General features: G+C 46.0%; 1 protein-coding gene across 5 annotated transcripts in view; it reads right to left on the bottom strand.

Annotated features, from left to right (window-relative positions):
- The window catches only part of PPARA (peroxisome proliferator activated receptor alpha), an 88,823-nt gene that overhangs the window by 39,131 nt on the left and 31,131 nt on the right, over positions 1-18,561 (bottom strand). For all 5 annotated transcript variants that reach the window (XM_063622518.1, XM_063622517.1, XM_055253966.2 and 2 more), the window contains one exon: positions 1,087-1,333. In XM_063622518.1, coding sequence (XP_063478588.1) covers positions 1,087-1,294 — 208 coding nt within the window. In that variant the 5' untranslated portion in view covers positions 1,295-1,333. The remainder of the gene's footprint in view (positions 1-1,086; positions 1,334-18,561) is intronic.

An 18,561-nucleotide genomic window follows, 5' to 3' on the forward strand; every position in this document is an offset into this window, starting at 1 on the left:
GCCTGTGATCACTGCACTTTGGGAGGCTGAGGCAGGCGGACCACCTGACGTCAGGAGTTTGCGACCAGCCTGGCCAACATAGTGAAACCCCATCTCTACTAAAAATACAAAAATTAGCCGGGCATGGTGACGGGTGCCTCTAATCCTAGCTACTAGGGACGCTGAGGCAGGAGAACTGCTTGAACTCCGAAGATGGAGGTTACAGTGGGCTGAGATCGTACCACTGCACTCCAGCCTGGGTAACAAGAGCAAAACTCTGTCTCAAAAAATAAAAAAGATTTTACATTAATTGGATCATAAAAATATATCATTAAGCTTGTTTATTTTCATTCAATGTTGCTTACAAAAAAATTTTTTTTTAAAGACAGGGTCTCACTGTCACCCAGGCTGGAGTGCAGTGGCAGTCATAGCTCATGGCAGCCTCGAGCTCCTGGGCTAAAGTGGTCCTCCTGCCTCAGCATCCTGAGTAGCTAGGACCACATGCATGCACCACCATGCCTGGCTAATTTGTTTTTAATTTTAAAATTTTTTTGTATAGGTGGGGCCTCACCATGTTGGTCAGGCTGGTCTCAAGCTCCTGACCTCAAGTGATCCACCTGCCTCGGCCTTCCAAAGTGCTGGGATTATAGGCATGAGCCACCGCGCCCGGCCTAGTCTGTTCTTTTAAATTGCTATGAAGTACACCACTGTATAAACGCATCCCAATTTATCTGTTTCCCTTTGACGCAGCTTGTTTCCCATCCTTCCCTCTTACCAACAGTACCTCTATGCAGACCCTTGCACATGTCTCCTCTTAAAAATGTCTAGCTGTTCCCCGTGGGCTTGCTGGGGTTAGGGTCTGTGTACTTTAGCTGCTCCCCGTGACTGAATCTCAAGCACTGTTCGATGTGTGCATGGCTTTCACAAGAGTGGGCACCGTGAGCCGTGACACGCACCTTCCAGGGCCCAGCAGCACTGGAGATCATGCTTTACCATGTCCGAAGCTTTCTTTGCAAAAAGTGTGACTTCTTTTCCCGCTAAAGAGAATAGTTTTCTTGGAGGAAGAAACATTTCTAAATAAAACTTTCTAGGAAACAGCACACTTACCCGTGATGACCGAGCCATCTGAGCCAGGACAGCTTCCTAAATACTGGTATTCCGTAAAGCCGAAGCTTCCAGAACTATCCTCGCCGATGGATTGCGAAATCTCTTGGATGTTTCCCATTTCTTGCAGGAATTCTTCAGATAACGGGCTCTCTAGATCGCCAGCCTCGAGTGGGGACAGGGGGCAGAGCGGGCTTTCCGTGTCCACCATCGTGACTGGATGGTGCTGGTTGTGCCGCCGAGCTCCAAGCTACCGGGAGGAAAGAGGAACAATTGGTAAGACTGACGTATAACAACGTTCACTTGTTTGTTTTTATTTTTTATGATTTATTTATTTATTTATTTTTGAGACAGAGTCTCAGTTTGTCACCCAGGCTGGAGTGCAGTGGTGCGATCTCGGCTCACTGCAAGCTCCGCCTCCCAGGTTCACGCCATTCTCCTGCCTCAGCCTCCTGAGTAGCTGGGACCACAGGCGCCCGCCACCATGACCGGCTGATTTTTTGTATTTTTTTTTTTTAGTAGAGATGGGTTTCAATGTGTTAGCCAGGATGGTCTCGATCTCCTGACCTTGTATTCTGCTCACCTCGGCCTCCCAAAGTGCTGGGATTACAGGCACGAGCCACTGCGCCCAGCCGTTTAATTTTTAATTTTAATAATTTTTTATTTTCTTATTTTTGAGATAGAGTCTTGCTCTTGTCGCCCAGGCTGGAGTGCAGTGGTGTGATCTCAGCTCACTGCAACCTCCGCCTCCCGGGTTCAAGCAATTCTCCTGCCTCAGGCTTCTGAGTGGTTGGGATTACAGGCGCCCGCCACCACGCCCAGCTAGTTTTTTTGTATTATTAGTAGAGATGGGTTTTCACCATGCTGGCCAGGCTGGTCTTGAACTCCTGACTTCAGGTGATCCACCCGCCTCGGCCTTCTAAAGTGCTTTGATTACAGGTGTGAGCCACTGCGCCTGGCCACTTGCTTGTTTTTAAATGCAACGTCATTTACCATCCAAGATATGCCTGAATTCATCATCTAAACAGGAACACTGCTGAGCCTCTCCTCTAGGCTTGTCTCTTGATCAGCACACTGAGAAAGTGAAAAATCTTTAAACAACAAAATGTTGAAGGAGCCATAGCCCATAGGGCCAGGAATCACCCAGTCATCACTGACTGTGCAGCTGTCACAGCTCCATACAATATGTTTGAGCCACTGGGGACACAGCGGAGACAAAAACAGATCCCTGGGCCGGGCACAGTGGCTCACACCTGTAATCCCAGCACTTTGGGAGGCCGAGGCAGGCGGATCACTTGAGGTCAGGAGTTTGAGACCAGCCTGGCCAACATGGCAAAACCCCATCTCTACTAAAAATACAAAAATTAGCTGGGCGTGGTGGCATGTGCCTGTAATCCCAGCTACTCGGGAGGCTGAGGCAGGAGAATCACTTGAACCTGGGAGGTGGAGGTTGCAGTGAGCCGAGATTGTGCCACCACACTCTAGCCGGGGCGACAGAGTGAGACCGTGTCTCAAAAAAAACCACCAAAACCAAAACCAAAAACAAACAAAAAACAGGGTTGGGCGCAGTGGCTCATGCCTGTAATCGCAGCACTTTGGGAGGCCGAGGTGGGCAGATCACGAGGTCAGGAGTTGGAGAGCAGCTTGACCAACATGATGAAACTCCATCTCTACTAAAAATACAAGAATTAGCTGGGTATGGTGGCGGGCACCTGTAATCCCAGCTACTCAGGAGGCTGAGGCAGGAGAATCGCTTGAACACGGGAGGCGGAGGTTGCGGTGAGCTGAGGTCGCACCACTGCAGACCAGCCTGGGCGACACAGCAAGATTCCACCTCAAAACAGCAACAACAACAAACAAAAATCAGATCCCTGCTCTCAGGGAGCTTCCCTTGTAACTGGGACACAGATGGTGAACAAAGAAACGAATGCACATGTGGAGTGTCCGGTGAGGCCAGGGAAGGCCTCACTGATTAGGGGGCAGGAGATAACCTCAGGGAATGAGGGGGCAAGCTGTGTAAATGTCTTGGAGGAGAATGTTCCAGCAAAGAGAACACCAAGTGCAAAGGCTCCAGGACTGAAACATGTTGGCACATTCCAGGAACAACGGGCAGCCAGTGTGGCTCAGGCTGCAGGGCGCAGGGAGCAGGGCCAAGCCGGTGGCATGTGTGCTGGGTGTGACATCCACTTTGGTGTGCTCTCCCTGTAGCCATGAAGGCAGCTCACGCAGGGGGTCCTCGACCATGATTGTATGGTCAAGAATACTTTGTGGAGTAAAACAAATCTAACTGGGTGAGTCCCAGACAATGGTGGGCTATTTCAACTAGCAAAGCGAATGGCATTTCCATAGGGGTACAGTGACAAAGCAGCAGTTCTTCCTGGGTTAGTCTGTATCATGCTCTCACTGAAACATCTTAAACCACTTCCTGGGACCTCCAGATTGAAGCCCAGTCTCCTGAGCACACTGTTCCAGCCCTTCCATATTTGTCCCTACCCGACTGTGCACTTGTCACCGTTCTTCTACCTCCTGGAAACGCAGCAGCACTGAGAATTGCTTTCAGGATTCCACGTCTGCACCTTTGCCCAGGTGCCACCTGGCCTGAACCGCCCTGCCCACCGCTGCCTTCTAGAGGCTCTGCCTCAGGTCCACCTCCCTGAACCCAGCTGAGTCATCAATCGCCCAACGAGGCTGACTAGGTGACCTTTAGCTTCCAGAACTGTCTTCCCTTCTGAAAATGGTCACATGATGCCCACGGCTCACGTCACGGAGAGGCTCAGGGGGTATGTGCTGCCACCAGCCACTGTCAAGGCAGCCGTCATCACATGGTGATTACGGAATGCCCGACTCTCCAGATGGAGTGAAGAATACTGTCCCAAAGAAAATATTCACCCATTAAATGCATTTGCGTAAAAATATGTTCACATTTGAGGTTTGCTTAATGTAAACAACAGCTTTTAGCGCAGTGAGGAAGGGATGTTTTGGCTTCCTCTACCAATGAAAAATAGATACTTTTCATCCATTTTTGTGAAATTCACATATTATGTTTGGAATTCTGGCAATAAATCATCAAAGTTCACAGGGGAATCATCAAATAGCACACGGGGAAAAATAAAAGAGAACTGTTAACCTTTCATAGGGTTTAGAAGACTTTCTTTTTCTATAACCTATTAGCATAAATCAGGCTGTGAATCTGTACAGATTTTCTATCGTATTTTATTCTGCACTCTGTCAGAAGGGAGATTTTTTTTCAAATGACACGAAACATAATGGGGTAAGCATTACTTAAAATATTTTTCACTATGAATAAAAAGTTCAAAAGTTGCAGTCACTAACTGACTGTATTAACCATGAAGTTCACCCCAATAGAAAGCAAGTAGCTGGGGCCAGACATGGTGGCTCACACCTGTAATCCCAGCACTTTGGGAGGCTGAGGTGGGTGGATCACTTAAGGTCAGGAGTTCGAAACCAGCCTGGCCAACAGGGTGAAACCCCATCTCTATTAAAAATACAAAAATTAGCTGGGCATGGTGGTAGGTGCCTGTAATCCCAGCTATTCAGGAGACTAAGGCAAGAGAATTGCTTGAACCCAGGAAGCGGAGGTTGCAGTGAGCTGAGATCATGCCATCCCACTCCAGCCTGGGGGACAAGAGCAATACTTTGTCTCAAAAAAAGAAAAAAGAAAAAAAAAAAAGAAAGCAAGTAGCTGGGGCCAGGCGTGGTGGCTTGCACCTGTAATCCCAGCACTTTGGGAAGCTGAGATGGGCAGATCACTTAAGGTCAGGAGTTCAAAACCAGCCTGGCCCACATGGTGAAACCCCGTCTCTACTAAAAATACAAACAAATTAGCTGGGCTTGGTGGCAGGTGCCTGTAATCCCAGCTACTTGGGAGGCTAAGGCAGGAGAATCGCTTGAACCTGGGAGGTGGAGGTTGCAATGAGCTGAGATTGCACCGCCACACTCTAGCCTGGGTGACAAAGCGAGACTCTGTCTCAAAAAAAAAAAAAAAAAAAGAAAAAGAAAAAAGCAAGTAGTTGGGCAGAGACTGTGTGATGGATGGGCTGTGGCCACCTCCCTTTTTCCCCCATCGTGTTCTCAGCACTGGGGTGGAAAATGCATGTGGCCTATGCCTTTTATTCCTGCTAATATTCTCTCTTCTGGCCAGGAGCATCGACCAATATAACAATGTTAGTTTGCTTGTCGTTACATTCAGGGAGTTTCAAAGTTTTACAATTTCATCATTTTTAGTTGCTTTTAAGCAATACCCAGGATTAATTTAGAGAAACATTGGTCTTGCCATGAATGAAGAGCTAACCAAGATACAATCTCTATATAGAGTGAGGCAATACTGTCTTGAACTCTGGCCAGAGGGACTGGCTCTATACAGATCATTGAACAAATTGGCCCTTCCTTGCTCCCAACAAGAGCAGATAAGGAACAGTTGCCTTTGGATGATGCATCCCCCAGATAGATAGCAGAGGCCAAACGGGCACCCGCCCCACCCTGCACGCCCTCCCAGCATGCTCTGGTGCTGGGGCTCCCCCCACATCACTGGAGCTTCTGATCAGGAGCAGAATATCCCGGGGAAGTCCCCACCCCTTCCTATTACCCACATGACATGCCACTGCCCAGCTCATTGAGAAGAGTGAACCGGGCTGGCCAGTTCCCGTGTCCTATGCCCCAAATGCTCTGGGGGGGATCAAGACATAACCAACCATCCCTTTTCTCAACAACTGCAAACTCTGGTCCAGGAGGCAAGACAATGCAAACAGCACTGAATTAGATCTTCAGTTTCATAGCACAGACAGAGTCTCACAAAGGCTGAGAGGTGAGGGACAGGTGGATAGGGTGTTGGGCAAAGGTAGGGCTTCTGTTCGAGTCCCAGCAGTGATGGGAGGTTCTGCATGATCCTCTCATTCCTTCCTTACCTGAGACCTTTTACATTTCTAAATTCATAATTTTCTTTCCCTTACAATTTATTTTTTTATTTTAAAAATTATTTAAAATATTTGTGGTACATACTTGGTGTATATATTTATGGGGTACATGAGATGTTTTGATACAGGCATGTAATGTGAACTAAACACGTCATGGGGAATGGGGTAGCTGTGCCCTCAAGCATTGATCCTTTCAGTTACAAACAATCCAATTATACTCTTTAAGTTATTTAAAAATATACCATTAAGTTATTATTGACTATAGTCGCCCTATTATGCTATCAAACAGTGGCCAGGTGCGGTGGCTCACGCCTGTAATCTGAGCATTTGGGAGGCCAAGGCGGGTGGATCACTTGAGGTCAGGAGTTCGAGACCAGCCTGGTCAACATGGTGAAACCCGGTCTCTACTAAAAATACAAACATTAGCCAGGTGTGGTGGCGCGTGCCTATAATCCCAGCTATTCGGGAGGCTGAGGCAGGAGAATCGCTTGAACCCAGGAGGTGGAGGTTGCAGTGAGCTGAGATCATGCCACTGCACTCCAGCCTGGGTGACAGAGTGAGACTCTGTCTCAAAACAACAACAACAAAAAACCTAGTGGGTCTTATTCATTCTTTCTAGGTTTTTGTACCTATTAACCATCTTCAGTGCCCCCCAACCCCTCACCACCCTTCCCAGCCTCTGGTAACCATCCTCTACTCTCTCTGAGTTCAAGTGATTTGATTTTTAGAGCCCACAAATAGGTGATAACACGTGAAGTTTGTCTTTCTGTGTCTGGCTTATTTCACTTAACAGAATGACCTCCAGTTCCGCCCATGCAGTTGTAAATGACAAGATCTCATTCTTTTGTACAGCTGAACAGTACTCCATTGTGTATAAATATCACATTTTCTTTATCTATTTGTCTGCTGATGGACACTTTAGGTTGCTTCCAAATCTTAGCTATTGTAAACAGTGTTGCAACAAACAGGAGTGCAGGTATCTTTTTGATATTTCCCTTCCCATTTAAATGTTAGAGCTGCATCTTGTATACCATAAGCTCAAACCACTGAGATTCGATTTTTAGGTCTTACTAACTAAACATTTATCAATCAAAATATTCCTTTGAGAACTATGAAACAGAGTATATGAAAATTGTAGAACACTTAAAAACAGACAAATACAAGAGGAAGTAGACATCGAATTATATCACTGTTTTATGTTACCTGAGCACAGGGCAGGTGCAAACACTGGAAGGATTCTAACAGTAATTCATAACTAACATGAAGGTATTTTCTGGATCACCAGCTCTTAGATGCATGACTGTTTGGAAGATTAGGCTAAAATGAGTTATAAATGGGAGAAGAAGCTCTTCTTTGATGAAACCCATTCACCTCTAGATTCCCACAGCATCTTGGGCCCAATTCTGCTGTAGCCCTGATTATCTGCGCTGTTGAAACTTTTTACGTGTCTGTCTCTCCTACTAGACTGTATGCTTTGTGAGGCTAGGGAACGTATTTGCCTAATCTTTGCATCCATACTTCTAGCACAATCCCTGCTATGTAGCAGGTGTTCAGTATCTATTTCTTTCTTTTTTTTTTTTTTTTTGAGATGAAGTCTCGCTCTGTCGCCAGGCTGGAGTGCAGTGGCGCGAACTCGGCTCACCGCAACCTCTGTTTCACGGGTTCAAGTGATTCTCCTGCCTCAGCCTCCTGAGTAGCTGGGACTACTGGCGCGCGCCACCACGCCCGGCTAATTTTTGTATTTTTAGTAGAGACAAGGTTTCACCATGTTGGCCATGATGGTCTTGATCTCTTGACCTCGTGATCTGCCCACCTCGGCCTCCCAAAGTGCTGGGATTACAGGCGTGAGCCACTGCGCCCGGCCTCAATATCTATTTCTAACGATCTGCACAGAAGGAGCTCTAGGGAATTACTTATTCCAGGAGTAACCCAGTGACGGTCCGTGAGAATTCACCTCGGCTCTGTCTCCACAGCCACAGCCTGCTGTCACCCAGATTGCAAAGCGGCACACACAGTGTGTCCGAAAACTACAAAAATGTAATGGATATCTAGAACAGAAGTCAAAGAGATTCTGCGTGGGAAAGGTGATCTAATTTGCAGAGTGAATTATAATCATCATAGGGACAGGAAAACAAAGCCAGCAAAAGGAAAAAAAAAAACAAAAAACCATACTGAATACAATAGGGAGGAACAGATTATCAGTTCCACTCCCTTCCTCAGGAGAAACAGTTGCAGAGCTTGGGAAGCGTCCTGTGATAAAAGGAAGTGGTTTGTATTAAGAGTAAAGTAGTTTTGCCACTTGCTTGGAATAAAAGAAGACTGAAGGGAAACCCCTCCACTGTGGGCTCCCGGAGGGCAGCTGCTGTGTCTCACCCACGTGTGCACCCTTGTATTGGACATGAGGTTCTTGGACCCAGAAGGTCCTTTGGAAATATTTTCTTTTTTGTTGCTGTTTTTTTAGATGCAGTCTCACTCTATCATCCAGGCTGGAGTGCAGTGGTGCGATCTCGGCTCACTGCAACCCCATGCCTCCCGGGTTCAAGCGATTCTTGTGCCTCAGTCTCCTGAGTAGCTGGGACTACAGGCACACACCACCATGCCCGGCTAATTTTTTGTATATTTAGTAGAGATGTGGTTTTGCCATGTTTGGCCAGGCTGGTTTTGAACACCTGACCTCAGGTAATCTGCCCACCTCGGCCTCCCAAAGTGCTGGGATTACAGGCATGAGCCACTGTGCCCGGCCTCCTTTGTAAATAGTTTCTGAAATAATATATTAAATAGCAGGTAGCTGAATACTGTCCCAACTATCAAAACATCTTTATATTCTATGTGATCAGACACTCAAGACAACCAACAAATGGAATTGAGCTTGAATTTTCACACTCAAAACTTTTTCATTTTTGAGACAGAGTCTCTCTCTGTCACTCAGGCTGGAGTGCAATGGCAAGATCATGGCTCACTGCAGGCTTGATCTCCCGGGCCCAGGTGATCCTCTCACCTCAGGCTCCCAAGTGGCTTGGACTACAGGCGCTGCCACCACCCCCAGCTAATTTTTGTATTTTTGTAGAGATAGGTTTCACTATGTTGCCCAGCCTAATCTCGAACTCCTAGGCTCAAGGAATCCACCCGGCTTGGCCTCTAAGTGTTGGGATTACTGGTGTGAACCATCATACCCAGCCTAGAACTTATATTTGATACAAAAGCCTCCAGAACAATAATTACGAACATTAGACTTTCACTTTTTTGACTGCTTATGCTTCTGTACTACTCCCTCTAATTTACTGTATTGTAACCACTTAATATGCTTAATAATGCCACCCTACAGGAATCTATTTACATCTTTCTTTGCTAAATGAGGTCTGATCCAACCTCATGGAGCACTTTCAGGGCAAAAGATGGAAGTCTTCTCAAAGGAGTAGCGTTGCTATGGCAGGTGACTATCAGATGACAGATTTTTCTCTTTCCCACCAATTCTAATTTATCACCTTGTCTTTATATTTTTTGAATATCATATTTAACATCTAGAAGTCTTTTCACTCAATTTGTTGGGCTAAGATTTAAAATAACATTTCAGAATAAACAAACACAGAAGCTAGAAAGCCCTCTGTACCTTCATCTAGCATCGGTTCACAGAAATAGATGAACACGGCTGGGCGCAGTGGCTCATGCCTATAATCCCAGCACTTTGGGAGGCCGAGGTGGGTGGATCATGAGGTCAAGAGACTGAGACCATCCTGGCCAACATGGTGAAACCCCATCTCTATTAAAAATACAAAAATCAGCTGGGCATGGTGGCACGTGCCTGTAGTCCCTAGCTACTTGGGAGGCTGAGGCAGGAGAATCGCTTGAACCCGGGAGGTGGAGGTTGCAGTGAGCTGAGATTGCGCCACTGCACTCCAGCCTGGTGACAGAGCAAGACTCTGTCTCAAAAAAAAAAAGAAGGAAGAAAGAAAGAAAGAAAAGATTAATCATTACCAGTGCCAAATGATTAACACGCTAACAAAGTCAGTTTAGAAAATGCCAACGGAAACACATTTAAAACAGAAGGGAAAGGACCAGACTGTAACGGTGGTAAAGACACTCTATCTTAATGAATTTAAATCAAATGCATCATAAATAGTTTGCATATCACCTACACTTAACTAGACACATCTAGATCTTGCCCAACAATACCTAAAGCATTAAACTTAAAATTTTGTAATCAAAAGAATTTGGCACATAAAAAAGAGTGACAAGCCCAACACGGCACAAGAGCTGTGAGCTCCTCCACCTTTATCTTCAAAGGTGCAAAAAGAATGTTCCCAGCCATTTCCAAGAAAACTCCCTACAGACTTTACACAAAGTTCACACTATATGACTTCCGTTTAAAACCCAGCACTTCTTTATAATTTTCAGAAAGTTTGTAGTTATTGTTTTAAAATATTTTACCTTTGTGGATGGTGATATCAAAATAAGAGAAGAAAAGCTACAAGTTTGGACACATTTTGTGTCTGTTGCAATCAAATTTGAGTAAGCCGAGAGGACTGCCACAAGAATCAAAAGTCAACTGAAATGAAATTCGTATTCACCACTCAAGAGCTCTGACCTGATACAGGATGGGACGCATAGCAAGGCGGGTAAGGTTGAAGCATTTAGCAGCCAGATGATGAGGAAGCAGGCTGGGCACAGTGGCCTGGCCAGTTACAAAACTGAAGTGACACACAACTAACGATGACATTTCAGAATAAGGAAGGCCTAATGGGTCTTAGCAGAAATACATCAGATACACGGCAGGCAAACTTTACAGGGCTGAGGCTTGAACTCATGGAACACATGAGCACGCACCTGAGCTAATGACTGTGCTTAACGCTGGGGACCACAGACAGGCAATCTCAGCTTTGAAGGGATCCACAGCCCCAGAGCACTGGGACAGGGGGGTGTGGCACTGGCACGGGAAGGAAAACAAGGAGAAATAATATTATTGAACATCACACTTGGGCCAGGCCCTCAATGGCAGCTGCATGTATTTTTTTTCTTTAATCTATCCATGCCAGGGCAGGGTAGGTATTACTGGTCCCATTTATAGAGAAGAAAAATGCAGAGGTTGAGAGGGGTGAGTAACTTGCCCAACTAGTAGGTGAGAGGTACAAATAAGCAAATGGTTGCAAAGGCAGCGTGACGAGGGCTGTTACTGGGGGAATCCTGGAGGGCCAGGGAGTGTACATACAGGAAGGGACACCCAAGATGAATCCTGAAGGCTGACTGGATATTCCATAGGAAAACCCAACAGAAAGGAGGGTAAGGGCCATTTCGGAACAGCACATCTGCATATATGGCCCAAAACATCATTGAATAAGTGGTTGAGAATGGCTGAACAACTGGCTTCAAGAGTTGTTATCCGTTAGATGTTACTGTGTAACGAACTCTGAAACTTAATGGCCTATAACTACAACCATTTTATTTGGCCACAATTCTATGGGTCAGCAAATTGGGCTGAGCTCAGCCAGGCGGCTCTTCTGCTAGTCTGACCTGGGATAATTCACATAGCTGTGGTCATTTTGTGGCTCAGCTATGGCTGGATGGCCTCAGTCACATGCCTGGTGGCTGGTGCCAGGCTGTTGGCTAGGCACTTCTCACCATGAAGTCTTTCATCCTCACAGAGGCCACCTCAGGCTTCTCAGATGGTGGCAGCATTCCAAGAGGTTGAATGTGGAATCTGCAAGGCCTCTTAAGGTAGATCTCATTTGTAAGTTAGGCAGTGTTCTTTCTGTTACATCCTCTGGGTCAAAGCAAGTCACAAGGCAAGCCCAGATCCAAGGGGTGGGGAAATAAACTCTACCTCTTGATGGGAAGAGCCTCAAAGAACTTGTGACCATTTTTGATCTACCTCAAGGGAGAAGTAGCAAGAGGTGAGTCTGCAGAAGTAGGAGAGGCCAGCAGTGCCAATCATGGCACATTGTTAATCCCCATGTTTAGGAGTTTGGATTTCATCCTAAAACAATAAGGAGCCATGAAGACTATTGAGGGGAAGTGTGACGTGATCAGATTTGCATCAAGATTGTCTTGATGGCAAGGAGGAATCCAGATTCAAAGGGAACAAGACTAGAAGCAGCAAAACTCCTTACGGGGCTGTTGTAACTGTCCCAGGAGGAGATGGTGACAGCCCTGGGTAATGGCACAAGAGGCAGGAGGACTGCGAGATAAAGAGCTGACCCTGACAACTGGCAGCTGCCTGGACCAGGGACCTGGGACAGAGTCTAGGATGAATGTATGCTCTGGCTTGGGTCACTGGGCAGAGGAGGTGGCACCCACGAAATCTGGAATATAAAGAGAAGGAGGGCAGGTTTTGAGCATGGAGAGAAGGGATTACAGGCATGAGCCACTGCACCTGGCCATGAGTTCAGTTTTAAACTGATGTTTAAGGTACCTGAGGCTTGGCCTCTGTAAGCCGGGTCTCCTCTCCTGGAGGAGCCATGATGCTGCTCACAGTGTTCACCTCATAGGGGTTCTTAGCAGCAGCAGCAGCAGTGCCTAGAGAGGCTGCAAGGCCAACCTCAGGGGAAGGCAGTGCTATGACCTTGAAAACTCCACCATATACAGTAGATACCCCTTATCCATGGTTTCACTTTCCATGGTTTTAGTTACCCCCAGTACAGTACAATAAGATATTCTGAGAGAGAGAGGAAGAGACCCTTTTGTTACAGTGTATAATTGTTCTATTTTATTATCATTGTTCTTAGTCTCCTACCACTGTGCCTAATTTATAAACTTCATCATAGGTATGCATATATAGGGAAAAAACATAGCATATATAGGGTTTGATACTATCTGAGGCTTCAGGTATCCACTGTGGGGGCTTGGAATGTATCCTCCTTGGATAAAAGGGGGAGCACTATACATTTCTTTGAACCTCAGTTTCGTTCTTTTCTTTTTTTTTTTTTGAGACAGAGTCTCGCTCTCTCACCTAGCCTGGAGTGCAGTGGCATGATCTTGGCTCACTGCAACCCCGCCTCCTGGGTTCAGGCATGAGCCACTACGCCTGGCTGAACCTCAGTTTCAATAACTGTAAACTTAGGTTAATGACAGCTACGTGGCCAGGTGGTTCGAGATGTCTATAGAGTAATGGGCACATGGTGCTGCTCCTTCCTCCCTCCTTACTGGGAATCCTTGCTCCCCCGGCCCCCAGCCCACGCCTTCATCTTTGAATCATGCTCTTCTCCCTGCCCGGCTGGTCTTCCCAAACTATAACATCTACAGAGGCAGGATCACACCTTATTCAAGTGTGTTGCACAAATACACCCTTGAATAAACTGAGCTGAACCAGAAAGGGCAGAGGAAGAGGAAAATTAGATTTATGTGAGACCTTACAAGTAACCAAGACAATGCCTGAGCCATGTCAAGGACTTTGCATTACTTAAACAAAATGATGCAATGTGCTGCAAATGATTCAAGGCTGGCCGATGGCATCTGGTCTATGAATGTAAGTCTACACTGCCAATCCTGTGGTATCTATGTTCTCAGCAAATATGCCATATTGGTTTTAAAGGAAAGAGAAAAGGCCCTTTCCCTTTAACCTCCAGGGGCCAACTCAGGGAAGTCAAAATTTGCTCAAGACCAAGAGGAACCAACCAAGCAGAAAGATAATCCCTTCTGCAATAGTCCTATATGCTGAAGGTTACTGCATATGTATATATATATATATATATTTTTTTTTTTTTTTTTTTGAGATGGAGTCTCACTTTGTCGCCCAGGCTGTAGTGTAGTGGCGTGATCTCGGCTCACCACAACCTCTGCCTCCTGGGTTCAAGTGATTCTCTTGCCTCAGCCTCCCGAGTAGCTGGAATTACAGGTGGCCACTACCATACCTGGCTAATTTTTGTATTTTTAGTACAGACGGGGTTTCACCATGTTGGCCAGGCTGGCCTTGAACTCCTGACCTCGGGTGATTGGCCTGCCTCAGCCTCCCAAAGTGCTGGAATTACAGATGTGAGCCACCGCGCCCAGCCAGAGATGGTATATTTTTAAACTTCTCTCCTTGAGCTTTCTTCTTCAGTTTTTAGTTTGAGCCAACAGTACTGTCTTTTGCCAGAGCAGACAAGTTCTGAATGTACTTCTGCTTCTTCAAAGTCTGGTGAAAAGCAGCAGCAAAAGAGGGGAACAGGGTCAACCATAGAATTTTAAAATGAGGGCACTCCAAGTTCAAATGGTCCTCACTCTAGAAAGTTATGAGAAATGGGAGACACTAGCATGTTCTGATGAAAGCCATGCAGAAATACTGCACTCATGAAAAAGGGAGAATATGCTATCAAAAGGGACATTCAGAGAATAACTTTTCTAGGGAATTACAAACTCAGTTGCAAACCTAATAGAAGGGTTGGAAGATAAAGGGCCTGATCTCACAGAAAGTAGAGTGAAAACAGATGGAACATGAGAGAAGCAAGAGAAGTAAGAGAGGACCAGTCCAGGAAACAAAACTCATCCAAATAACAGGAACTCTGAAGAGCAGGAAGCAAGAACATGGAGCACGGGAAACCACCAACCAATGCATTCAAGATAACTTCTCAGAAATGATGGGCATGAATTTCCAGGTTGCAAGGGCCCACCAGGGACTCAACAGAATGGATGAATACACACACACAGATGGTCACTCACTGGGAAATTCCAGACCATGCTGGAGACAAAGAGAAGATCCTACGAGCTTTCTGAGAGGGAAAAACATGTCTCACACAAAGGATCCAATAGAATACTTTTTTTGTTTTTTGAGATGGAGTCTTGCTCTGTCGCGTAGGCTGGAGTGCAGTGACACAATCTCAGCTCACTGCAACCTCTGCCTCCCGGGTTCAAGCAATTCTCGTGCCTCAGCCTCCTGAATAGCTGGGACTACAGGCGTGCACCACCACACCTGGCTAATTTTTGTATTTTTTGTAGAGAAGAGGTTTCGCCATATTGGCCAGGCTGGTCTTGAACTTCTGACCTCAGGTAATCCACCCACCTTGGCCTTCCAAATTGCTGGGATTACAGGTGTGAGCCACCGTGCCTGGCCAAATAGAATACTTTTGGATTTCCCAACAACAACATGGGAAGTGAAAGACAACAGTTGGAAACCTAAATGTGGGAGGAAACTGGCTTCTGACCCCATAGCCCTATATTCAGAGAAGCCCTCCATCAGGTGCAAGGGTAGCAAAGCTCCTGTTTTCCCCATTAGCGTAACTAAAAGGTAACTGTGTCTCTCTCTGAGATTCTGGATTCTGACTGCCCATGGTGCTTGGTACTTCTCTCCTATTGTGGTAATTATTGATGAACATGGTTTCTTAGGATGCTTTAGAAGGTAACTCATGGCACCTTTTCTAGACATCCAACTTGCAGTGGAGTGCTACAGGTTGCTTGTATTTAATTTGCACTGCAATATTACTGTTTTATAACAATGAAGTCATCATCAAATCATCATCAGCCATTTTTCAGATCCAACCCTGCAATAAATTAGAGATGTTGATAATGACAGTGATGCCAGCTAACACTTTTTGAGCCCTTATCATATGCCAGGCACTGTCATAAATAAGAACCTAATGTGCATTAACTCACTTCTTGGTAACAGCAACCCCATAAGGCAGGTATTATCATTATGTTTACATTACAGATGAGGAAACTGAAGTACACAGAGGCTACCACAACATGCCCTGGGGCACAGAACCACCAGGACCGGGGTTTGACCTCAGGCAGCAAGCCTTTAGTTTCTGCTTCGAACTACCACGTTAGAATCCTCTGTGTGGTTTACTGTGTGTCATCTCGCAGTGTGAACATTTCTTAACCTTACATCCAACCATCAACGATCTAGACATTTGATAATTTAGCTTTTTTTGTTTTGTTTTGTTTTGGACACAGGGTTTTCTTCTTTCACCCAGGCTGGAGTGCAGTGGTGCAATCACAGCTCACTGCAATATCAACCTCCCAGGTTCAAGTGATCCTCCCACCTCAGCCTCCCAGGTAACTGGGACTACAGGCACATGCCACCACGCCTGGCTAATTTTTCTATTTTTCGTATAGACAGGGTTTTGCCGTGTTGCCCAGGCTGGTCTCAAACTCCTGAACTCAAGTGATCTGCCCTCCTGGGCCCCGCAAAGTGCTGGGACTACAGGTGTGAGCCATTGCACCTGACCTGATAATCCAGATTCTGAATTACCCACAAGTTATTTTTCCTTCCCAGTTTATCTGTGTTGAGTAGATGCTCTTCTCAGTGAAAATAACTCTCTGTTGGAGTCTTTAGTAAAGTTTAGAGATGAGGGAAAATGTAGTATTATTCTAATGTGTTTTTAAAACAAAGACTGGAAGTTTAAACTAATGGCAAATTGAAATGTGAGGATTACCTGAACTCTTGCAGCTTATGCTGCTAAATGAGTGTGTGTTCAGTAGAGAACTACCCGTTTACTCATTTAGCAGTTGGAGTCATTTCTGTAAGCACCGCCACATTAGGGCACCCGAGTCTGGGTCCTCAGATGAGGATCTCAGAGCCAAAGCCACAGTTCTAATGCTTATTCCAAGCCAATTTTTTTTCATTTAAAAAACAGCTTTATGGGCCCGGTGCTGTGGCTCATGCCTATAATCCCAACACTTTGGGAGGCCAAGGTGGGTGGATCACCTGAGGTCAGGAGTTCAAGACCAGCCTGGCCATCATGGCGAAACCCTGTCTTTACGAAAATAGAAAAATTAGCTGGGCATGGTGGCGTATGCCTGTAGTCTCAGCTACTCGGGAGGCTGAGGCACGAGAATCCCTTGAACCCGGGAAGCGGAGGTTACAGTGCTCTGAGACGGTGCCATTGCACTCCAGCCTGGACGACGGAGCGAGACTCTGTCTCAAAAATAAAATAAAAACAAAACAACAAAAGAAACGGCTTTATGGACATGTAACTGGCATACAATAATCTGTACATATTTAAAGTGTACAAATTTGGTATTTTTTGCCATATGTATAAACCTGTGAAACCACCATCATAGCTGAGACAGTACGCAGACCCATCATCCTCAAAGCTCTCCTGTGCCCATCTAAGCTCTCCCTCTTGCCCCTCCATGCCCACTGTCACTGGTCTGCTTCCTGTCATTATAGATTAGTTTGTACTTTCTAGTTTTATATAAATAGAATCAAGCCGTATGTATTATACTTATTTTTCCTGTCTTCTTTTACTCAGCACAATTATTTCAGCATTCATTCATGTTGTTATGGGTATTCATTGGCCATTCCTTCTTATTGCAAAGTAATACTCCATTGCATGGATAACCACAGTTTGAGAATATATTCACCTATTAATGGCATCTGAATTGTTTCCAAGTCTGAGCTATTATAAATAAAGCAGCTATAGACATTCAGGACTAGACTCTGTATGGAATATATGCTTTCTTTTTTCTTGGCCAAATACTTAGGAGTGGGATTGCCAGATCTCACGGTAGGCATTTGTTTAACTTTATAAGAAACTGCTGGCTGGGCATGGTGGTTCACACCTGTAATCCCAGCACTTTGGGAGGCCAAGGCAGGCAGATTGTCTGAGGTCAGGAGTTCAAGACCAGCCTGGCCAATGTGGCAAACCCCGTCTCTACTAAAAATAAAATAAAAAAAAAATTAACCAGGCGTGGTGGTGCACACCCGTACTCCCAGCTACTCAGGAGGCTGAGGCAGGAGAATCACTTGATCCCGGCGAAGTAGAACAGGCTTTTCCTAATTTACCTGTGGTTTTTTTCTTTCCACGTGAGGTGTCTGGTGAAGGGGGCCCTCTAACTGCCTTAGGTTCGGCTCAGGTCACTACAGTCTTACAGTAAGTTGCCAGACAAGGCTGTAGCCATTTCAGGCAAGTCTGGAGTGCGATCATCCAGGAATTGATGTATGAGAACTGATCTGGATGCCCAGGGTGTCCTCCAACCCCAGTCACTACCCTAAATACATGACCAATCATTTCCCTATCTATTGTCCCCTCGGCCGGCCACCTGACATTAAAAGAAGGCCATTCCACTTCACACAGAACCCTCAATCTTTGGGGGGACAACTTAATTCCATAATCTCCAGCAAAACCTTTCTTAAAATTCTTTAACATGCACTCCAGAGGAGTGGGATTCGACACTTTTCTTCCCATCCCACCCTTTGTAATGCACACTCACTCTCACTTTCGTTCCAGACTGACCAGACTGGGTTCTATTACGGGAGTTTCGGGTGCCGCTTAGCTAGGAGAGTACCTTATTTCCACCACAGCCTGCTGCAGCTGTGGGGCAGCTCCTGTCAGCCATATGCGATGCCCTAGTTCTGGTCAATCACACGCTCCTCTCAGAGCACACAGTCCATGCTAAGAGATCTGTGTCTCCCCACATCACAGCCCTCTCGGAACCATCTCTTTCACACACCTCCCCGCTCCCAGTTCCCGATCCTTAGTCAAGGCAGCAAGCCACTCTTGCCATTTTCAGTTTCTTTCCTGACCAACTTAGTGAGCCACTCTCGCGTCCTGCATCAGCTAAGGTGTAAGTTTCATCTGAATCGGTGAGCTATTCTCACTGTCCCCAGACCCTCTGGGTCTGGGCAACACGG

Source organism: Symphalangus syndactylus, chromosome 18 (genome assembly GCF_028878055.3).
Source record: "Symphalangus syndactylus isolate Jambi chromosome 18, NHGRI_mSymSyn1-v2.1_pri, whole genome shotgun sequence".
Lineage (NCBI taxonomy): Eukaryota > Metazoa > Chordata > Mammalia > Primates > Hylobatidae > Symphalangus > Symphalangus syndactylus.